This window comes from Sus scrofa, chromosome 3 (genome assembly GCF_054392235.1).
Source record: "Sus scrofa isolate SSC_HxYL_T2T_F1_AM1 chromosome 3, Sscrofa_HxYL_maternal_Yorkshire_Landrace_v2.0, whole genome shotgun sequence".
NCBI lineage: Eukaryota > Metazoa > Chordata > Mammalia > Artiodactyla > Suidae > Sus > Sus scrofa.
The window spans coordinates 97,644,359-97,668,835 of record NC_139385.1 but is presented as its reverse complement, the minus strand read 5'-3'; the positions used below and the strand labels follow the sequence as shown (position 1 = coordinate 97,668,835).

The following is a 24,477-nucleotide window of genomic DNA, read 5'->3' as shown; positions in this document are numbered from 1 at the left end:
ACATGGGGTGGTTTTAACCCTCAAAATCTTACAGTCAGTAAATGTGGTAACATGTAATGATATTCAGTAAATCACTGTGCAAATATGAGGCAATTTTAGACCATCTTGGAAAGAAAGATGGGAAATGTTTCTATGGTTTCTGGTTGAGCAAAGGCACAGAGGTGTTTACAATTAGTGGACAGTCTTGTTGGTCCTTATTTTATTTGGCCTGAACAATATTTGACGCTGTTACCCTTTGCTTCCTTTTGAAGTGCTCTCTTGAATTTATGAAACCACACTCCACTGAGTTTCTTCCTGCTTTTCTAACAGCTTTTTTTCAGTCTCATCCCAGGTTTCTATGACTGTATGTATGCTGATGATGCCTCACTTATGTCTCTAGCCAGACTGCTGTCTTGAAGGCCAGACCCATATAGCTAACTGTCTTCAGTTCACAATCACATATCCAACTCTTACGTGGATACCTTGAGTCCAGCATGTCCAAAACTGAACTCTTTATCTTTTTCCCCAGTTCTGCATCTTCCTCAGTATTTCCTATGTCAGTGGATGATGTACCTCTAATTATTCAAGTCAGAAACATGGTATAATCTTTGACTTCTCCCTAACACCCTCCAAATGATGCATCATCATGCCCTTTGGTTTCTTAATATCTCCTGAGTCCTGAGTCTGTCCAGGTCTGTCTGTCTCCATTGTCACCTTTTTGGGTCAGCTCTCCATCATCTTTTTTTGGATGATTGAGGTAGCCATCTGCCTTCGATCTTTCCTCCAGCTAATTCTTTCCCTACATTGTATGCAGAGGAATCTTTCTTTCTTTCTTTCTTTTCTTTTCTTTTCTTTTTTTTTTTTTTTAACAGAAACCACTTTATTTATTTATTTATTTATTTATTTATTTATTTATTTTGTTGTCTTTTGTCTTTTTAGGGCTGAACCTGCGGCATATGGAGGTTCCCAGGTTAGGGGTCAAATCGGAGCTACAGGTGCCAACCTATAACACTGCCAGAGCAATGCAGGATCTGAGCTGCATCTGTGACTTACACCACAGCTCATGGCAATGCTGGATCCTTAATCCACTGAGCAAGGCAAGGGAACAAACCCATGTCCTCATGGATACTAGTCAGATTTGTTAACCGCTGAGCCGCAAGGGGAACTCCCAAGAGGAATCTTTCTAAAACACAAATGTGATCATATTTTTTCTTACCTTAAAGCCCTCAAATATCTCCCTGTTGCCCTAAGGATAGTCTCTAGATCCCTAAGTAAGGCTCCTCATCTTTCTTGTTCTGGCCCTGCCAGCCTTTCTTGCCTCATCTCTTGCTACAACAACTCAGGCTCTCTGAACTTCAGCCGTTTTGAAGTGCTCTTGCAATTTACAGACTTGCCAGGTGAGTTTTCCCATTTCCAAGGACTTTGTTTACACTGTTTCCTATCTAACACTCTTTTCTCCTTCATTCTTCCTTCGGTTTCAGCTGGGAAATCATTGTTCATGCAATGGTATTCTAATGGCCTGCTTACTTGTCTATATTCCTTTAGTTTGGTCAATAGTGTTATAGAATCTGGAACATTTTAGATATTTAGTATTCATCCATACTTTGTGGATGAATGAGTTAGTGATAGCACATGGGGTGTCTTTAAGGATGGCAGATTCCCCCATTTTGACTGATATGCAGAATATATGAAGGACAGGAATGAAAGATATGAGAGGTAGTTGGATGTCTTAGGTTGGATCCCTGAAAACAAATTCTGAGATAAAAATTTAGTGCAGAAAATTTATTATTGAATGCTCTTGGGGTAAACTCCTAAATTAAACCTTATTAGGCCAAGAGATGCCATTGAAGATATTTACATGGAGAAATAATGTGATTTGGAGCTGTACTTAGGAAGATTAATCTGACTGAAGTGTTTAGATTGGATTAAAGGTGGAGAAATTGGAGACAGAGAGGACAGTGAGAAATTTTAAATACTCCAGGTGAGGAAATAAAGGCCTGATCGAGGGTATTGGCAGTGGAAATGGAAAAGGCAAGTGGTTATTTGCAAGAGATATGACAATGCTAGAATTCATAGGCCCTGGTGACTAATTAAATATGGGATGTATGGAAGAAGAAGGAGACTGAAAGATAATTCCAAGTTTTTGAGCCTGATTGAGTGATGGTGCTAGTAATGGAAATTTAAGAAGAATATAGTTTTTTGATGGTTTGTTGAATTTGCAGTATGGCAGCCACTCAAGTAGAAATGGCCTACAGGTGACTGGGCAATTTAGGGGGAGGGCAAAAATCTCATAGATAAAACATTATATAATGGTGTGAGACTGGTTATGCAGCAGTATAAGTATCAAATAAACATATAAAGAGTTAATGCTAAGGAGTTTAGAGAAGAGAGAAATGGTGGCTAAGAGTTCTTTATGGAGGAGATGATGTTTGAGCTGGGTCTAGATGGAGGATCCCTCATGGGGAAGGAGAGATAGGGAGGGAGGAATTACGACATTCTAAGTGAAGGTTAATGGTTTGAGAAGACATAATGAGGTAGGAATACACATTGCATATTCAGGAGACCATGAGAAAATCAATGCGGCTACAAGAGAGAACTCATTGAAGGAAATATTGGTTTAAAAAAGTTGGGAAAACTGGAATTCCCTTGGTGGCGCAGTGGTTAACGAATCTGACCAGGAACCATGAGGTTGTGGGTTCGATTCCTGGCCTCACTCAGTGGGTTAAGGATCTGGAGTTGCCCTGAGCTGTGGTGTAGGTCGCAGATGCGCCTCAGATATGGCGTTGCTGTGGCTCTGGCATAGGCCGGCGGCTACAGCTCTGATTAGACCCCTAGCCTGGGAACCTCCATATGCCGCGGGTGTGGCCCTAGAAAAGACAAAAAAAAAAAAAAAAAAAGTTGGAAAACTGATTGTGGAGGGATTTGAATGACCCAGATAACAAAGGAGTTAGAGGAGTTCAGGAAATTTCTTATAAAACTGCTTCTTTTTCTTCAGTTTAATCCTATCTACCTCCAGAATGTGGGTCTCCATAAACCCAAAGAACTAGAAATTTCCTTTTGAAAGACACTCAGTTTTACACTAAAGTAGATTATTGGTTGTTGACATTCTTTTTTGTGGAGATTATATGAAGACATATTAAAGGAAAGTCCAGTCTGCGTGCGTTTCCGAGATTTCTTTTACTCAGTCTTTGCTTAGCTTTCATGAGGTGCAAAGAATCTGTGGCCTAATTGGCCAGCTGGTTATTGGCTCATGCTGTAAAGTAAATATTGTGTATCTGTAAGAGGAAAGTCAGAATGTGTAATCTAGCTGCCTAGTCATGCCTGCCCCAGTGCTGTTGAAAACTTTGACCAAGGGCAATAAAACTGTCAAGATCTAGGGCCCAAGCTTGCTTCCATACCAAATAGCTCATTATCGAAGCTATTGAGAAGATAACGGGGCATGCATTTGTCTTGCTGGGATTCCTTATTTGCTACAGAAGCATCTGGCAGAGTTAAATAGCTTTGTGTTACATAATTTTTCATTTCTTGATTTTTATTTATCCTCTAGTTTGAATTATTTGACGTCAAAACTTATCCCACTGTCCTTTAAGCACACTCATAGGATATAACATGTATCTTGAAATCAGTAAAGTGACTTCAAAATGGAATCTTCGGTTTGGCCCTTGGACCTTTAAAAAGACAAAACACAAATTCTGTGGTGTCATCGAACCGATGTTTGATTTTTACCCTCCTCCAAGGTGATCATGGGCTGCTATGAGACTTCCTCATTGCCATTTTGGGACATTCATGGCATCACTTATTTTCTCTTTTCTTTGCATAATTTCATCTCAGAGTATTTAAAGCATCTCTTGGGAAAAGGATGAGAATTGCTGCTGAAGGGGCTGTTTTGCTTTGTTTTGTTTTTGAACAGGAGGAAGTAAATTCTATGTACTGGAGCCCCATGGTTACTTTTGGAATGGTCTGCTAGACTTGACCAGCGTTGGAGAGTGTGTACTTGATGATGGGTGAACAGTTAAGGTAAAGTGGCTGGGTGTGTTTGTAGCTCTCTGTACAGCTAATTGCATGAGCTTTCACTCAACAGAAAAAAACACGCCAAATCTTTTTTTTTTTTGTCTTTTTGCTATTTTTTTGGGCCACTCCCGCAGCATATGGAGATTCCCAGGCTAGGGGTCAAATCGGAGCTGTAGCCACCGGCCTACGCCAGAGCCACAGCAATGCGGGATCCGAGCCACGTCTGCAACCTACACCACAGCTCGCGGCAACGCCGGATCGTTAACCCACTGAGCAAGGGCAGGGACCGAACCCTCAACCTCATGGTTCCTAGTCGGATTCATTAACCACTGCACCATGATGGGAACTCCATTTTTTTTTTTTTTTTCAAATCTTGATAAATTAAAAAAAAATACTGAGCATGTTAGGTTGCAACTGGTATTCAGCAGCTCTACATAAATCTCTAAGAAGTGAACAAAGGAGTATTTACACTTTTATTCATTATTCCATTTTGCACAATTCGTTTTATGCTTCCATAAAAACATTTACTTCACTGTAAAGGTTTTCTTATATCTTAGGCTTAGTGTCCTTCAGATGTTTGGTTTAAAGATGATACATTTCAGTGATCCAAAGAAAAATCATAAAAGGGTTGTTTGTTGTATTTTCAGTTTTAATTAGAAATCTTAATTGCTTAATGCCTTACTTATTCCATTTAGACACTTCCTAAATCCAGGCTAACTTGCATGGCTGATTTAGCCATTTCTAGTATAAATTTTTCATTTCCTCCCTATTTATCTTGGCTGGAGATGAAGAAGTGTCATCTTTAGACTTTATGTTGTGTTGTTAGGAATGCTGAGAAGACTTCCTTATTTTCCAGATTAATGTTCATAAATATTTTGTATTAGTAATATTTCTTTAATAGGCGCCAAAGCCCTTAGTGTAGTTTACTCACTCATGGTGTCTATTAGCCTCATCCCTGGTAGACAGGATTTTTGGTTTACTGACATGTTTTGGATTTTTTTTTTTTTTTTTTGCTGCACCTGTGGCATGTAGAAGTTCCCGAGCCAGGGATTGTATCTGAGCCACAGCAGTGACAATGGTGAATCCTTAAGCCATCAGAGTTAGTGGCCTGACATGTTTTTTGAAAGAAGCACAGAAAATATCCATGGCAATGTAGAATTAGCCACTGACCAGTAATAAGGTGGTTAGGACTGTGAGCTTTGGTGTCAAACTGACTTGGGTTACAGACCTGGCTCCACCACTTTCTTTCTTTTTTTGGGGGGGGGTTATTTTATTTTTATTACTCAATGAATTTATTACATTTGTAGTACACCACTTTCTACTGATGTGCCTTGGGCAGTTTCTTCTCCAAGACAGTCTCTTCATTTTTCCAATGGGCTAGAAAAGCCTGTGTCACAAAATGAGACAATATCTGTAAAGCATATAACGTTGTTAGCACAGCATAAGGCCATAGTCTACGGTGCTCAGGAAATGTTATCATCTTTACTATTTAAATATCTAGGCATTAAAAAACGCCATTCTTGGAAAAGGGCAACACAGATTTGCTAACACTGAGCTAGGATGTTTGTTTGTTAAGATGTTTGCAGGCATTCCTTAGATTTTTACCTCTATTGTGAGAGATTAACCTGAATTCCTGGTACCTGAATCCTTGCTCCTGATCCTCACTTAACCGTTCTGAATCCAAACTGCTCCTTTAGCTTTGGCCTCTTAGATCGCTTGTTTAACATCTGGACCTTTTACTCTGCTGTTGTGTAGCCAAAGTTTGGCCTGTCCCCTGATTCTCTCATACCGGTAGGTTTGGCTTTGTTATCCCACCTCCTCTACTGAGGTCTGATTCTCTGGCCTGAGTTTTGTTTTTTGGCTTTGCCTTACTAGGTTAGCTCTGATGGTCCTGTCCCATGGACTGCATGTAGTTCACCAAGATGTTAAATTAGTCCCCATTAATGAGACTGGTGGGCTCTTATTACTATTGAACAAGAAGATTCATATGGAAGATTCTGGTAACCCCCTCCCAAATTTTAGATTGAAAACTTCAGCTTTAATTTAATATCCGTTTTTGCTTAGGAAGCTTTAATATGGCTTGGCTATGATTACCCATCATATTCCTAAGACTCCTATGGCTTCTTGAGCTTGCTACTAATTTTTTAAAAAGGACTTTTAATCTGATATGAAACTCATTGTAAAAAAAAAAAGATAAATTATAGATACTGGAAAGTACAGTGAGGAGAATATAATGTTCTTTTAATCCTATCCCAGGAATAACTACATTTGACATTTGGTGTAATTTTTTCTCTCTGTGAATATATTTATGTAATTGAGATAGTATATTTTGCATTTTCTTTTTCTTTCTTTCTTTCTTTTTTTGTCTTTGTCTTTTTAGGGCCACATCCAGGGCATATGGAGATTCCTAGGCTAGGGCTCCAATGGGAGCATTAGCTGCTGGCCTACGCCAGAGGCAAAGCAATGCTGGATCCAAGCTGGCCAAGTCTGCAACCTATATCACAGCTCTTGGCAATGACAGATCCTTAACCCCCTGAGCAAGGCCAAGGATTGAACCCATGTGCTCATGGATACTAGTTGGTTTTATTAACCACTGAGCCTTGATGGGAACTCCCTAACACTGTATTATAAACATTCACCATTTCATAATAATCTCTTTTTAAATGTTTAATTGCTGCATAACATTCCAGTATGTAGATTATAGACGTGCTATAGTTTTAACTAAGCCATTCTCCCATTATTATACACTTAAACTGTTTTCGTTCATATGATTATTAGAAATACTAACTGTATCTGTGCACAAACATTTTTCTTATAAATTCAAAACCCAGTACTAATACCCTTTTTTTAAGTGTAAAAAAATAGTTTTATTTCTTTCTTCCATGCTTGGACAAGGAGTAAAAAACTAGGATGAGACAACTGTCAACACTTATATATATCCATTAAATTAATAAACAGGCATTGGAAAAGTAATTTGCCCTTATTAAAAATGAATATATGGAAATGTGGAATTAAGTAAGGGTCCTACTTACCCTTAAACACAAGAAATATGTTAAAGAGAAGAGATATAGAGAAAACAAGTGAAACTAAAAATAAATCTGGGAGTTAGAAAACCATCCTTTGCTCCAGTGGAACACTTCCATTGCCATACTAAAGAATGTACAGTTGACCTTTGAACAACAGAGGTTTGAACTGTAGGGGTCCATTTATATACAATTTTTTTTTTTAATAGTAAATACTACAGTACCACATAATCCACAATTGCTTGAATCCATGGATGTGGAATCTCAGATATGGAGTATAAGGAGGGCCAAATTATCTTTGACTGGGCAGAGGATTGGCACCCCTAACCCCTGTGCCATTCAATGATCAACTGTACTCATTTTCTAGTTTATCCATTGAGGCAGAGACTACTAGCTAGTGATGAAACCCCTTTGCTCTTCTGAATACATAGCTAGACTCTATTTTCCAGCCTTCTTCACAAGTGTGGCCAAAGGAATGCGAGCAGTGATGTAAGCCACTTCCTGGCCTGCCCTATAAAAAGTTCTCATGTTCTCTCACACCACTGATTCACCTCTTGATGTAGATGAGTGCAGTAACCTTAGAAGTCATCAGTTGCAAGAAGTAGAGCCTCCAAATGGAAGAAGCTTGGTTCCTGAATCTCTGCCTGGAAATGACTGTCTGCATATTGGGTTACCAGAAACCTAGGTTCACCTCCACCATCATGTCCTGCTCCCTCACTATCCAAATCCAACCTGTCACTAAGTCCTTTGTTTTGTCTCCTATATGTATTGAATCTCTTCATTTCTCTTTATGCTCTCCACCAACACTTTCGCCCAAGTTAGCCTATCATCTTTTCCCAAGTTAGCCTATCATCTGCTGGCATAGTCTTCTAACCTGTGTCTATTCTCACCCCCTTCTAGTCTATCTCAAGGTCAAAGGGAGGTCTTTTCCAAGTGCAAATATGATAACATTACATACCTGCTTCAAATATTTAAATAGCTTTCCATTGCTCTAAGAATAAAGACACAAATTCTTCAGTGGTACCCTCAGTAGCTTTCTTCCCCATCAAGCTACTCTTGCATTCTCAGCTTCACCTACACTGGTATTTCAGTCCCTTGGACTCCATCCCATGAAATTCTCTTTCCCTCCAAAGGACCTTTGCCTAAATGTAGATCCTCTTCTGAATGTTCTTCCCTCGCTTTTTAAGTCAATTACCTCTACTCTTCTTCAACAGCTCGGTTCTAGAGACAGTTTTCAAGGGATGCCTGGGTGGGTCATTTGATTTCCTATTCTAGGCTCTTGTAGCACCGCTTGCTTTTTTGGCTGGCATCTGTCATAATTGCAATTTTATGTTTGTGGGATTATTAATGTATTTCTCCCAATAAATTAAGATTGTTAAAAGCAGGAAGTGTTTAAACAACCATCATATCCATGCTTGTGGAAAGAATGAAATAAGGAGAGAAAGAAAGAAAGAAAGAGAGAAAGAATGAAAGAAAGAAAGAAAGAGAGAAAGAAAGAAAAAGAAAAGTTAGGGAAACAAAAAACCTGAGGGATGGAGTGAGATTTTTCACCATAGGGTTAAGTGTTAGGAGTCAGTATCTTGGTTAAGTGTTAGGAACTTAACCAAATTTTAGACCTGTCCCTTGTTGTGTTTTACTTCCTTGCCTTTGGGGCTAAATTCCCCTCTGCTGGAATACCTTTCAGATCAGCCCAGGGGTGCTTTCTCTGACTTCCCCCAGCCAGGGTTAACTGTTCTCAGCTGTGCTCCCCTTAGGCCACATTAAAGCTCTAGAGAAAATGGATCTTTTTTCCAATCCTAGTTCTGCCCCTGCATGATAACCCGAAAAGAGTTATTGAATCTGCTTCTTCACCAGTAAAATGGAGCTGAAAATTTCCTTCTTCACTGGGCGTTCCCATAGTGACTCAATGGAAATGAATCTGACTGGTATCCATGAGGACGCACGTTCTATCCCTGGCCTTGCTCAATAGGTTAAGGATCCTGCGTTGCTGTGGCTGTGGTATTAGGCCGGCTGCTGCAGCTCTGATTTGACCCCTAGTCTGGGAACCTCCATATGCCAAGGGTGTGGACCTAAAACGACCAAAAAAAAAAAAAAATTTCCTTCTTCATTGGATGAATGTGAGGAGTGAGATAATGTACTAAACACACCTTCTAAATATAAGTACACAACTAATCGTGACTATTTTTTTTTTTTTAAATTGAAGTTAAATTTTTGTGTTTAGGAGTTCCTGCTATAGCTCAGCGGGTTAAGGACCCACATTGTTTCTGTGAGGATGCAGGTTTGATCCCTGGCCTTGCTCACTGGGTCAAGGATCCCATGTTGCTGTGGCTGTGACATATATGTCTCAGCTGCAGCTCTGATTCAACCCCTAGCCAGGTATGTCCATATGTCACAGGTGCGACTAATATAAGTGTTTCATTTTCTAACCATATTGTAAGTTCTTTGAGGCTAGGGACTATGTCATATTTATCTTTGCTCCCTTAGTACTTAGCACAGTGCCCAGTGCATAGCGGATGATCAATGAATAATTATTAAAGCAAATTACACTAGAATATAAGGCAGGATCTCAGACCTGGGATGAAATCAGGGTTTAGATAGCTTCAGATTGATCTCTTTGAGGTCTTTACCATCTTATTAATGGCTAATCAACAGATCCTAGAAGGAAATAAAGGCAGATAATCATTGCTAAGAGAAGTAGATGGAACAGAATGTTAAATCACTACAAGAACACATTTAATAAGGCCAGAGGTGGAAATATGATTTGCAACTTTTGAGCTTGAGTCAGAAATTAGTAACTCTTAAATACACATAACTCCTATTAACAAGATTAAATGATACCTATAGGCTGGGGTGGTAAGATTGAAATAAAAGGTGATACCTTTTTTCTCCTGCCTATTCAAATAGTCTAAGGCTTAGATTAAATGTCCTTGTCTATTATGCCCATAAGCCCCATATATGCTAGACACTACTGCTACTTTGTGTGCAATCAGGAATGTTTCTAGGTTTTGAACAAAGCTTATACACATTTAGAAGTTCACTTTAAGGGAACGACTACAAAATTATAAATGTAAAATTAGATACAAAAGTGAATTCTTATTTAGAATGACAAAAGAAATCAGTAAATCACAAATTTTAAAAGCTGACACTAAATGTCACAAATCTAGGGAAATCAGCTGCCAGGCTCTCCTTTGCAATACTTCTTCCCCTATGTTTTTGGCTGCATACTCCTTAATTGCCTATGGCCACAATTTTGTAGTATCATTTCTTACAGAGAGAATAGAAAGATAACTCAAATCTTTCTTCTATAATGAGAAAAAATTGTAAACTGATAGTTTATAAAATGCATTCTTTGGTTTCACAAACCATTTTGGCAACATGATACAAATTTTAAGAATTGTCAAATTTGACAAACCTCTATCAAGTGTCTATTGTGTAAGATATGTACAACTATATGGAGTTCCTGTCATGGCTCAGTGGTTAACAAACCCGATTAGGATCCATGAGGATTTGGGTTTGATCCTTGGCCTTGCTCAGTGGGTTAAGGATCTGATGTTGCTGTGAGCTGTGCTGTAGGTCGCAGATGCTGCTCAGATCCTGAGTTGCTGTGGCTGAGGCATAGGCTGCCAGCTACAGCTCCAATTGGACCCCTAGCCCGGGAACCTCCACATGCCACAGGTGCGGCCCTAAGAAGCAAAAAAAAAGAAAAAAAAGGTATGTACAACTATAGACCATTCCAAGTTTTCTTGTGCAAGGACTAATGTTCAACACCCTTTGAAATGGCCACACTCACTAACTAGTGAGTTGTCGATGTCCTTTTTGTAGTGGTTAAAATGATCAATGTCCTGTTTTCTTTACTGATATTAGTGTTCCATATCAGAGTATCAGGACGTTTAAATTCTCAGCATGGTCTCATGATTCAGTCCTTTTCATTATTATCATTATTTATTTTTTTTTAGGGCTGCACCTGCAGCATATGGAAGTTCCCAGGCTAGGGTTGAATTGGAGCTGTAGCTGCCAGCCTACACCACAGCCACAGCAATGCAGGATCCAAGCCGCATCTGTGACCTACACAACAGCTCACAGCCACTCTGGATCCTTAACCCACTGGGCAAGGCCAGAGATTGAACGTGTGTCTTCATGGATCCTAGTCTGGTTTCCTACTGATAAGACACCGGAGGAAATCCCCCCCCTTCATTAATTTGATCAACCTGAGAGTCTATCCTTACTTCTATTTGAAATTTATTTCTCCTCAATGAATTACAGTTTTTAGTATTAGCTGGAACAGATTTTTTTTGGTTATAATTCACTTTTCATTGTAAGAATAATTTCTAGTGAGTTCTTATAGAAATATATGAAAATTATTTTCATGATATGGTGCATTTATAAGTGTATATGCTACATAATTAAATATATTCTTGAGTAGGTGTTGAATAAAAATCAAATCCTCTGCTTTTCATTTTACCCCTCTGATGAATGGGAGAATTTTTCATAGGAAGGACTGGTGCAAGGGAAAAGCCTTGAAGCTTTAGCTTCACTAGCTTTCTTGAAAATTCATTGCTGAAGGGCAACTTTTTTTTTGTTTTTGGCTGTATCTGTGGCATGTGGAAATTCCTGTGCCAGGGATCAAACTCATGCATTAGTTGCAACCTGTGCCACAGCTACAGCAACACGGGATTCTTAACTCACTGCTCCTCAGGGGAACTTCCAAAGGGCAACCAATTTTATACAATACTCTGTAGTTGGACTTGTGCTCTGGAATCAGATAGGTTCATGGTGTTAATTATATGATACCTCTTTACATGATATCTTATGTGTCTTTGCATCAAATGTACATGTTTGGTGCCTGATTTGCTGAGTGATGCATGGAGGAGAAAGAAACTAGAGTTTTCTCTAGAGAAAGGAAGAGAGAGAAAAAAGATGGAGAACCAACAGAAAAAGGTTAAGGAGGAGTTCCCGTCGTGGCGCAGTGGTTAACGAATCCGACTAGGAACCATGAGGTCGCGGGTTCAGTCCCTGCCCTTGCTCAGTGGGTTAACGATCCGGCGTTGCCGTGAGCTGTGGTGTAGGTTGCAGACGTGGCTCGGATCCCGCATTGCTGTGGCTCTGGCGTAGGCCGGTGGCTACAGCTCTGATTCAACCCCTAGCCTGGGAACCTCCATATGCCGCGGGAGCGGCCCAAGAGATAGCAACAACAACAACAACAAAAGACAAAAAAAAAAAAAAAAAAAAAAAAAAAAAGAAAAAGGTTAAGGAAAGGCTCATGTGGTATGATGCCATCATGCCAGTTACATGTGCTTTTGTTGTCATACTCCAATCAGTGTAGACAGTGACATCCACCGAGCATCCCCTCAGCAGCACAAGCTTACTGGAGGTTGTAGTAGAAGTTTCTTGCTCACTGACAACATCCCATATCAAGCCTCCGTCTCTCTTCCCCTCTGCCTGAGGGCCTTCCTCAGTGCCCAGAAGCTCACCCACCTGAAGGTGGTTATAATGGGTGTGGCATGAGTGCCCCTGGGGGCAATCCTCACCACAGGAATACAAGTTGGTAGTTAAATGGCCCAGTCTAGCTGACTTCTGGTGGGATGCTTTTAAGGTAAGTTCCATATTGTTTCTCAGAGAATTACCAGAGAAACTAAGCACTAGCTTGCCCGTGGAAGTGACCTACTCATTAACTCACTCCTTTTTGGCAGCTCTCCCTTTCTTGACTCACTTTCCCTAGTGTCTCACTTATGCTTCCTAAGTTAACCTCTCAAACTACCCACACTCAGTTCTGCAACAGAGTCTTCTTTGGGGGCCACATAAACCAAGACACCTGGTATAAGTCATGTGCAAGTAATTTACCACTTAAACATAATCTAAATATTACGATACAAAAACATGGAATGTAGTTTTTAAAAGAAATAAGTAAACAATTTGGAGATACACAAACAACAAAATTATTTATTTGTGTTATGTGCATCTGTTTAAAAAAATGCTGAGATTCTGATGAAACTAATTTAGTTTCTATGGGAAGATAAAAAAGAACTGAATTATTACATTCAGGTCTTTAAAATTCTCCTGGTTTATATTCCAACTCTGGCTTATTAAAGGGGTCTGTGCTCTGTTAACATACACATGTGCTTACAATATAAACAGATTAACTAGACATCTGTGTTGACTACGTATAAATGGCAGTTAACTTTTTGCCTTGTTTCTGTTCAATGATCTTGATACTTCAGTCTGCTGGCCAGATGAAACAAGATTGTTTTTTTGGTACCAGATGTGTCACAGTTTGCATTTGTATTGTGCAGGTGCTCCCCCCAGCTGGGAAGATGGATACTTGCCATCTTTGTGAGATGATGATTCAGAATAGAAATATAAATGTGTTAAAAATAATTCGATATATTAATGGAGGGCTTTGTCCCTTGTGGGCTTCTTATGTATGGGGAGACCAGCAGCTGTTCTTTATTTTTAAAGTGTTCGAAAGTTAGAAGTATACATGGTTATTCAAAACAAAAGCAACTTCTTGTAGTCATGGAAACAAGGTTCAACGATAAACTCGTATTTGTGAACCTTCCCCCCAAATAATAATCCCAGTGGGCTGTGTTCAGGTGATCTTAAGGGCATTGAATAATCTTTCTATTTCCATCATTTGGAATCACTAAAACATCTCCCTGGTAGAGGCAGAGTCATAGAGATGACTCCATTTTTTTTTTTTTTTTTTTTAGATAAAAAGAGCTGATTTCCACCCTTCAACATTTATATTTTTAAAATCACAATGTAAAAAAAAATCTACTTTTTTGGGTAATTTTCTTAAACATGGTGAAAGAACCAAAAGCCCTATTGAGAGCTGAGTTGCTAATAAAATGTGGTATCTTATTTTAGTCTCCAAAGCAAGAATCCTTTAGATGATGATGTTCATTGTTTGCTCCTTCACTAATCTCTTAATGAATATTAACCAGTGTCAGAAATGGTAGTAATCTTTCACTAATCCCTTACCTTCTACTAACCTTATGGAATGAAGGACTCATTAGGCCTTTGGTCTAGCGTCTGAGTGAGAAGATTTTTGGCCCCATTCTATCTTTACTGACTTTCTCAAAGTTCCCCCATGCAGAGAGTTCTGCTTGTATCTTCAGTAACAGGCTTTTTTTGCTTTTGTTTTTGAAATTACTATTGGAAATAGTAATGTCTACATGATTAGCTCTTGAGTTTCAATTTCTAGATTTCAGGAGTATTTTGTGTAATACAATTACATCTGTCTCTCCGGAGTTTTAAAAGAGAACAAATGAGCTAAAGTTTAACAGTAGATTGGGATCAGGCTGGTATCTGTGCTATTTCAATGTGACTACATGTAACAGCAGTAGTGACAACTGGTCATGGAAACCAGCAAGACTGGTCCACAATTTGGGATGGGCACTGTAGAAAGAAGCTTGGAAGGAAAGGGATTACTTGTTGGAATTGAAAGTTAGGCATATGGCCTAATCTAAGTCATAAGACCTGCATTCTAGGCATAGGGCTCTTGCTGAACAAACTGTGACTTTGAGCAAGTCTTAATAACATGGTTTTACCAGGTGGGATCTAAGTTTAGAATCCTATTATTATTAAAAAGAAGTATCTGTAATGGGAGATTTTGTGTTTAGAGGGGATGGAGATTGCAAGCTGTCAAAAAATCTATTTAAGAGGGAAATTTTGGCAGCTGAAGGGAAGTCATTTTCTGTTTGGGAAGTCTTAACAACCAAGAGGTCTTTCTCAACCACTGTCAGAAAATAACTCTGTACAGTCAGAGAGTATGAAAGTCTCAGGATCCAGGTATGGGCATTGGAATGGTGAAGTGATGGAGAAATGTCTAGTTCAGTTCTCATTATTGAGACTCACTGAATAAGAACATATGACTTTCTCTGGAAGCATATTTGGAAGTGTGGGAACCCATGGCTGGATTTTTTTCACTGGTGAAAGATGGTAAAAATGACTTTCAGTTTGACGTGAAAAATTATATTTCAGTGAGAATCAGTAGTAAGAAGCAAAACATGCATGACGTAAGAGTGAATAGTAGGAGTTCCTGTTGTGGCATAGTGGAAACGAATCCGACTAGGAACCATAAGTTTGCGGGTTCAATCCCTGGCCTTGCTCAGTGGGTTAAGGATCTGGAGTTGCTGTGAGCTGTGGTGGAGGTTGCCGATGTGGCTCAGATCTGGCATTGCTGTGAGCTGCGGTGGAGGTTGCCGATGTGGCTCAGATCTGGCATTGTTGTGGCTGTGGTGTAGACTGGCAGCTGTAGCTCTAATTAGACCCCTAGCCTGGGAACCTCCATATGCCGCGGGAATGGCCCAAGAAAAGGCAAAAAGACCAAAAAAATTATAAAAAAAAGAAAAATTATTTTGAATTGTAATTTTAAGAATTTATAGTTAAATTGGGTTAATTTCTCAAGTCCTTGTGCCCAATAATGAACCCTCAGTTTGAAGACTTGTTTTTCACATAAGAGCTATTACTTTTGTTTCTTCACCAATGTCCAGTGCTTCCCAACAGCTGTTGCATACAAATAATACTCAAATGCTTTAAAAAGTTTGGCAAATGGGGCCACCTTTTCTCTCAGTGCACCTGTGGCATCAGGAATAAGTTACAGTTTTTAAAGCTGGAAAAACACCTTGTTTCAATATCCCAGTTTTATGGATAAAGAAATCAAGGTCTAAAGAAGCTAAGTTTCACAACTAGTTAATTTAGAACTGAGACTAGAACTCTGGTTTCTCTATGCTCCATCATGCTTTTAGTTGTTGGAAGAGATTACCATAGAAGTTGCTCAATAAATGTTTGCTGCTGAATAATAATGACTGATGATGAATTATTTTCATGATTCCCATCTATGGAAGCTGGTTTAAATCAGTGATTCTCATGGAGGATGGGTGGAGGGAGTCATGTGTAGTTTGAAAACAAAGCAGGGCTTTGTCCTAATGCTTTGGTTTGTGTTTAGTGATGATATTTTCTTTATTTTGAATTTGAAATTACATTTAAAGAGAGCATGACATTTTTATGTTTACTGAGGAAGGTTGAACCTATAAAGGGACTAATGTGTTAGCTTTTCAAAGTTTTTTTTTACAGGATTTTTAATTCATGAATGAAAGATAATTTTTCATTTGCTGTTCTTTTTAGTTAAAAATGAAACTAAAAATGGGTTATGTAGGCTGGAAAATTAGTGGATGAAGAGTCTAGACATCTGTTTCCTTTTTGATACTCCAGATAAAAAGAAATTGCAGGTGGAAAAAAAAACCTATCAACTATAGTCAATCAACTGATGAAAGGATAAACAAGTATGGTATACCTACATAATGGAATATTATTCAATCACAAAAGGGAATGAAGTACTGATAACACACTATAACATGGCTGAACTTTGAAGACATTACACTAAGTGAAAAAAGCCAGACACAAAAGGCCACTTCTTGTATGGTTCTAGTTGTATAAAATGGCCAAAATAGGCAAATTCACAGAGACAAAAAAGTAGATTAGTGGTAACTCCCACCAGAGCTTGTGGGAGGGAGGAAAAAGGAGTATCTACTAATGGGTTCGATTTATTTTTGAGTGATGAAAATGCTACGGAACTAGATAGTGGTGATACTTGCACTGTAATATACTAGATGCCACTGAGTTGTACACTTAAAATGGTGAATTTTATGTACTTACAATTGAAAAAAGAAAAGGAATTATATCAGTGACACTTTAGTTTATCAACCCTTTCCATATGTCTGTGATTTGTGAATAGTACTAGGCTTTGACATGAAAGAAAAACCTTCTTACTTGCAATTAATGGCTTTTGTAGGTCCTCAAAATATTAATAAAATATATTATTATTTTATCATATATTATATTTAAATTATAGACATATAAATTTTAATGTTATATATTTGATATATAAAATATATTATTATAAATTACATATGATCCATATATAATCTATTTATTTTAATATAGGGATTATGTATAGTTCTATAATTATCTATATATATGTGTTTGGAGGTGGGGGTGGAGGATCAGGATTTATGCATAAATATTTCAGAGAGATTCCTGTTTCTTCTACAATTCTCTGTGAAGGTATAGATAAGACCCTGGCTCCTTGTTTAAATATGAAAAATCTGTTGGAGGGAGGTCTTAGGCATTTTTTTTACTCTTACCATTCCTTGTCCTGACTTGAGAACTGTGTCTACATGTATAAAAATCACTAGATGATTAAGAATGGAGAAGTTTAGATCAAACATTAATTTACCTGGACTGGTAGTAATCAAGTCATGTGGACAGGGTCACAAGTGCATATGCAATATTCCTGCTGTGTTGTGGCTGGTTGTTTACTTTGCTTCCTTGTCTGGCCCTTGTTTATACCTTTTCTCATCACTATTTCTATGCCCTGTATATTCTTTAAAAGCCCATCCCCTGCCCTATTCGTACGAGAAGTTTGTGTTTTGCTTCTTGGTCTCTTGGTGAACTTTTTTTTTTTTTTTTTGAAAACGTACTACATATTTTATCAATCTTTGAGGAACATTTGTTTCAGTGGCAAGGTTAGCTCGTTCATATGTGCTTTTCAACTGGATATAAGAGAAAACTAACTGCATATATTTTTGTGGAACGATTTTAACAGTCTTTTTGTTTCCTCAACGCCTATATTATTTATTTTAAAAGAATCAAATAGTTGTTTTTGCTTTATCAGCTATAACTAATTTTTTCCCAGACAGTTATATTGACTGTTATTGGCTACACTAAAAAAAACCTCCAAAGATTGAGTGATCCTCTAAAACAATATTTATTTTTATTTAAAAATATAATACATCAAAGTAAAGTAGTTACATTTTAAACAAATAAGAAGACATAAAACTTTTTCATAGAATTAGGAAGGAGGGTAATTCGATTTAGTTCACTGTCACTCCGGATGTCAGGAATAAGAACCAACACCATTTCCTTCCTCTGTGAGCATCAAATATAAAGATGAGAAATATTGGTAATAAGTTAGAGAAGTTTTAGGGTTTTAATTTTATTTAGAAATCAAAACTTCCTCAGAAAAATATCTTTGTTTTTATTTTGCTTCACATCTTACGGAAGTCCCGAATTCAGAAATGTCACTACATTTATTGAAAGTTATGGACTGAATGTTTCTGTCCTCCCCAAATTCATATATTGGAACCCTAACTCCCACTGTGATGGTATTAGAAACTGAGGCTTTGGGGAAGTAATTTGATCAGGTGAGTGGAACGCTCTTGGATGGGATTAATACTCTTATAAAAGGGACCCAGAGAGCTCTTTTGCTCTATTTCTACCATGTGAGGATATGAATCTGCAACCCAAAAGGGAGCTTTCATCAAAACCTGACCATACTGTCACCTTGATCTTGGATTTCTAGCTTCCACACCGTGAAAAATAAATTTCTGTTGTTTATAAGCCATCCAGCCTGTAACATTTTGTTATAGCAATGGGAACTGACTGATGCACTGAGTTTGCTTCTTCAGGTCAGCTCTAAAGTTGTTTAGAAAGAATTTGTTTTCTCATTTCCACCCTGTAGATTTCTCAATATAATGATTTTCTAGGGGATACCTTATTCATTTTGGGAATTTTGATTTTTTTTTTTACATTCATAACAAAAATTTCTGACAAAATTGAAAATATAGAAACCAGTATATTATTCAGTAATGATGTATTACTATGTAACAAACAACCACATTTAGACTGATCATGAAAATAAAAGCCAACACAAGTATGGTATATCTTCATTTTCTAAGGAAATATATCTTTATTGACTTTTTCCATTTTCTTACAAAGCAGTTAAAAAACTCATTCTTGAACTTGCGTGCTGTTCAATGTTATGATGGCTGCCTCCTTATGAGGCTGTCACTGGAGCTGTAGGTAAGTTTCCTTAAGCACCACAGAAGATAATTATTGCTTGCTCCCACTTTTACAGAAAAGAATCCAAGTTTCATTGTATAGAATATGCTTAGCTCTCTTGAAGAAGACCAGTTTAGTGGATTAATGTCTAATTTACATACATTAATAAAGACAAACTTTGAATTTTTACAGATTAAATGCCCACTTTATACCATGGTGTAATTGTTTGAATTACTGGTGAGTGTACAGTATATAGATGTAGATGTACTAGATATATCTATAAATAAAATAGTGCTTTAAGATAATAATATTCTTTGGCTGATTTAAATGCCTCTAGTGGACTCTTTAAAAAGTCTAAAATGAAAATGGCCCCACTATTATTGTCAATCTTAACACTGAGCTAGTGCGGAAGGTTCCTATACTGTTGACTGTCAGCATCTCCAGGTCCACTATATATTCTCTTGGTCCTGATAACGACTTCACCAGCACAAGCATTGCACTTACAGGACTTGTTTGCTAAAATAAAAGAAAAAAAGGGAGGGAGAGAATAATTCTTCTTGTATTGGAGTTTCTATGTTTTGTGAGCGTACTTCCTATAAGAGTTAGGGGAAGAACTTTGAGGGTAGGATAAAAGTCACCACTTATTCCTGTCTTGGTGTCCGTCCTTCTTGGATCTTATCCCCTTGTCCACATATAGCTGTTGACTCCAGTTACAGGGGCCTGCTTTTTTTTTTTTTTTTTATTCTGATTACACTGCTTACTGCTCCATCACCTTACTTTCCTTTGAATTTTATTTTCATGTATCTGTTTATTTATCTATTTTTTTTTGTCTCTTTAGGGCCACACCCAAGGCATAGGAGGTTCCCAGGCTAGGGGGTCCAGTCAGAGCTGTTACACCACAACCACAGCAATGCCGGATCTGAGCCGCATCTGCGACCTACACCACAGCTCACAGCAACACCAGATCCTTAACCCACTGGGCAAGGCCATGGATCGAATCCATATCTTTGTGGTTGCTAGTCAGGTTTGTTAACTGCTGAGCCATGATGGAAATTCCAAGGGGCCTGCTTTTTTGACAGTTGTTTGTTTTCTATTTCTCTCTGTTAATATTTCTCTTTACTTTTAATGAATAGTTCAACTTTTATAGAGACTGGAGTTTCAAGTGAGAATCTGATAATCTATGAACTGATAAACAAAGCTGTCATATTTTACTTCTCAATATTGTGAATCTGTTTATTTTCTAGTAGGTGAAGAGACATATACATAGTTACTTTCAATAGAATGTGGCAAATGCTAAAATATATGGGCATATGCAGCATATGTAAGGAGATACATAGACGTGTATACACACAGGGAAAAAGAGGAGGGACCCTGGAGCATTGTGGACAGGCTTTCGAATTCCTGAGGAGAGTCACCCAGAATAAATGGAAGTTTTGTGAAGAAGTATATTCAGGAGAACTGGATGTAGTTTCATTTTGATGAACAACATGATGGGGGCTGGAGAGGGCAGGGAAATGAGTTTGGACAGGCAGGCAGACAGATGTGTGACTCTGAATGCCAAGACAAGGGCAAGGATAGAAACAGTGGATTAGGATTTAGCTGTTCCTTCAATTGATTGACATTAAACCAAGGAAGAGAATGTATATGTGATAAGACTATTTTGGTATCATATTTGTCAATAGGTGATTTCCTACTTTTACATTATCTTTGCCTTTACCAGTGAGCTTTCTCGTTTGTAATTTTCTTGTTTCTTTCTTTCTTTTTTTTTGTCTTTTTGTCTTTTTGCCTTTTTTTCTAGGGCCGCTCCAGCGGCACATGGAGGTTCCTAGGCGAGGGGTCCAATCGGAGCTGCAGCCACTAGTCTACACCAGAGCCACAGCAAGGCAGGATCCGAGCCGTGTCTGCAACTTACGTCACAGCTCACGGCAACGCCAGATCCTCAACCCATTGAGCAAGGCCAGGGACTGAACCCGCAACCTCATGGTTCCTAGTCGGACTCGTCAACCACTGCGCCACAAACAGAACTCCTGTAATTTTCTTGTTTCTAATTGTGGCCTTTTCTTTCCTGCCTAGAGAAGTTCTTTTAATAATTGTTGTAAACTAGGTTTGAAGGTGCTGCATTCTTTTAGCTTTTGCTTGCCTGAAAAGCTTTTGATCTCTCCATCAGATCTGAATGAGAGCCTTCTGGGTAGAGCATTCTGGTTCTAGGTTCCTCCCCTTCATCACCTTAAATATATCTTGTCAACTCCCTTCTAGTTTGCAGACTTTCTGCTAAAAATCAGCTGTTATCCTTATGGGGGTTCCCTTGTATGTTATTTGTTGCTTTTCCCTTGTGGCTTTTAATATTTTTTCTTTGTATTTAATTTTTGTCAGGTTGATTAGTATGCATTTTTTTGTGTTCCTTCCTCCTTGAGTTTACCCTGTATGGGATTCTCTGTGCTTCCTCAACTTGAGTGAGTGTTTTCTTTCCCATATTAGGGAAGGTTTTGGCTTCAGTCTCTCCAAATATTTTCTCTGGCCCTCTCTCTCGCTCTCTCTCCATCCAGTTTCTTGGTTAGAACATGATGTAAGATAATATGAGAAAAAGAATGTGTGTGTATACATATGCATCATGGATCTGTTTATATTCTAGTAGGTTAAGAGACGTAAACATAGTTACTTTCAATAGCATGTGGCAAATGTGCCAATTTCTGCTGTACAGCAAAGTGACCCAGTCATCCATCTATCTATCTATCTATCTATCTATCTATCTATCTATCTATCTATCTATCTATCCTTCTTTTCTTATATTATCTTCGAGCATGGTCTATCCCAAGAGATTGGATATAGTTCCCTGTGTTATACAGCAGGACCTCACTGCTTATCCATTCTAAATGTAATAGTTTGTATCTACTAACCCTAAATTCCCCGTCCATCCTTCTCCCTCCCTCAGGTATCTTTTTAACATGAAAATCTGATAGAGATTCCTGTACTTGGAGTGGTCTGTCAGGCATTGTGTGATGTAGGCCCTGCTCATCTCTCCAGGCTTCTCTCAAGCTATTCTGCTTGTAGCACTTAGTGTTCTAGATCAACTTATCTGCTTTTTATTCCTTCCATTTGCTGTTCTCTAAGTGCCAGTCTTCAGCTTAAGTCTACTTCTTCTAGGAAGCTCCTGACCATTTCTCTCTTGGTTAGGGGTTGATTTGCTTTGTATTCATGAGGAGTTTGCAACATTCAGTTGTGACACTCAGCATCTTCTGAACACTTGTTCAGTGTCTTGACTATAAGCTCCACTGGGGCAGGGACTGGCTTGGTTTTATTCACTTCTATGACTCTAGCATGGTGCTTGTCTCTTATAGGTAACAGTGATAACCTTGAAAGTATTTATTGAATTAATTCATTTATTTAAAAATATTTTTGAGCACCTGCAGTGTACCAGGTACCATTCATTCTATGTACTCTGCATAGAGGAGTGAACGGACAGGTAATGTCTCTGCTCTCATTACATACCCTAGTAGGTGACACAGATGAATAAGTACTATGCAAGATGGTGATAACAGATATGAAGAAAAGTAAGGCTCTGTAAGGGAGGATAGATATGGTTTGTGTGGGTGGAGAATGGAATTCTACCTACAGTTTCATGTACCACTTCTTTATAGTGTCTCCTTTTCTAGGGAAGAAGCTTTTCTCAGTAGTCTCCCAAAAGGAGGATAAATACAATCGTCTATCCTAGAGATCCTTTCAAGGATAAGGTCCAGTCTCATGACAATTCAAGAAACATTCTTTGACTATTCCAGCCCACATTAATTCTTTGATGTCCTGGGCCATGGGATTAAACACAAACCTGTCCCCTTCTTTCTTCATAGATGTTAACTAAGTCACAAAGTAATATTTAAAGGTCTTTGAAATAAAGAACTGTGTACTACATGCACCTAGCATGGAGCTGAGCATATAGGTGCCTAATTAAGGCCTGCTGATTGAATCTTATTATTTAGATATACTCTGCACAAGTGGAATTTCAGTGGAGAAATTTTATAGGATTTGATCCAACTTTTTGAATTATGTGATAAGGAATGGTCTTGAAATGTCTTTTTATTTTAAATGCTTTTTTTTGTTTGTTTCAAATGGTATTATTCAATTCTGGGATTATCAAATTGGTAATGTTATTCCAAAATAAGGATTTTACTTGAGAAAAACACTATATTTGAAACTATCAAGTGAACAAATGCACTAATATGAATCATAAAACTTTTAAAGTGCTACGTTTATTACAAAAAACTATGCAGGAACTTTGCCTAACTGTTTGTTGATGCTGTTAAGAAATTTTATTTTCTAAAATCATGGCTAAGAGTTCAAAATAGAAAATTGTTTTTAAAGAAAAATTTGAGATGAACCTATTTTAGTGCCATGGGTTACAAATAATTTATTAGTTTGGGCTAAAATTTAAATTATTAGTATCTGAACTGTATGAAATTCATTTAGAGTAAACATCTTAGAAATATCTAGTATACAAATTTAAGAATCAAATATTAAAGAAGTCTATTTTTAGTTATTATAAAAAAGAGTAGTAATAGATTGTGTTTTGGGTTGGGTTTTTCTCTTCAGAAGTTGGTCATGAGAAATTAATCATTTCTAATTTACTGGCAAAGAAACAGAGTCACATAATTCTGGAGCTGGAAGGGAACTTAATATATCAAAGAACAGGATAAACGTGTAAACATTAAAAATCTGTAAACTTTACCACAAGGATGAATTTCCCAATTTACTTTTCATATTCTCAAAATGAAATATTGACCTTAAAATTTGATTAAAAATGAAGAGTGCCCAAAGGAGTTTTGAGAAAATTGTAACTGGATGAATAACATCCTTAGCGTGAAACAGTTACCGTAACCCTGCAAACTGCTTGGTGGGGTGCCATCATTTTCACATGAAGTGGTGAGCCGTATTTAAAATGTGTCAGAATTTTAACCTAAAATGAACTTGCTAAGATTTTGCAGGGGGTACTGGAAAGCTGAGGCACTGGGGTCAAGGAGATCTGCTGGGAAGCCCTTGGAGGGGTTAGAAAGGTGCTAAGAGCCAGTTAAAGGAAGAGAAGCAGAGACATGAGGAAGCAAAAATAACCTGGGTGACACTGTGAAAAGAGAAATGGCAGAATTCAGAGAAAGTTTTCATAATAGGCAATGAAAGAAAGGGAGAACATAAAAGTCACCTCATATTACCTGCCTGAAAATTTTTAAGAATGCTACAACTATGAACATATGGTCTGGGGGTGGAGGCTTGGGGGCCACTTCTCAGATGCTTCTAGGTCTTAGTTTTGGTGCAAATGTAAATAATCTTGGGAGTGTAAAAATAAGAAATTCAGAGCTTTTGAAAAGCTCTCCTGAAAGTGTTTTTCCAAGTGTTTAAATAACTGTCACTGATTTGTCTGATCTGTTTGGTGTGTGTATGTGTGTGTGAATGTGTGTGTGTGTGAGTAGACTTGTGTTTTGATGGTCACACACAATTCCAAAGGACTCTGCAGCTGTTATCTGAGTGACTTTAAGAGATTCTACTTTATTTCCCTAAGTCTCACTTTTCTTTTCTGTGAAATACAGGGATAGTTATTAATATCTATCAGACCAAGTATTATCAATAAGATTAAATG

General features: G+C 37.9%; 2 protein-coding genes across 43 annotated transcripts in view; one reads left to right on the top strand and one right to left on the bottom strand.

The window, feature by feature from the left end:
* Positions 1 to 24,477, top strand: part of CCDC85A (coiled-coil domain containing 85A) — a 691,220-nt gene that overhangs the window by 158,999 nt on the left and 507,744 nt on the right. For 35 of the 41 annotated variants that reach the window (XM_085019269.1, XM_085019256.1, XM_085019231.1 and 32 more), the window contains one exon: positions 3,890 to 3,996. The exons of the other annotated variants lie outside the window; for them this stretch is intronic. The gene's annotated coding sequence lies outside the window, so the exon portion shown is untranslated. The remainder of the gene's footprint in view (positions 1 to 3,889; positions 3,997 to 24,477) is intronic. 41 annotated transcript variants of the gene reach the window in all.
* Positions 17,765 to 24,477, bottom strand: part of EFEMP1 (EGF containing fibulin extracellular matrix protein 1) — a 65,901-nt gene continuing 59,188 nt past the window's right edge. Inside the window, 1 exon segment of one of the 2 annotated variants that reach the window (NM_001244261.1) lies at positions 17,765 to 19,370. In NM_001244261.1, the coding sequence (NP_001231190.1) occupies positions 19,209 to 19,370 (162 nt within the window). In that variant the 3' untranslated portion in view covers positions 17,765 to 19,208. 2 annotated transcript variants of the gene reach the window in all.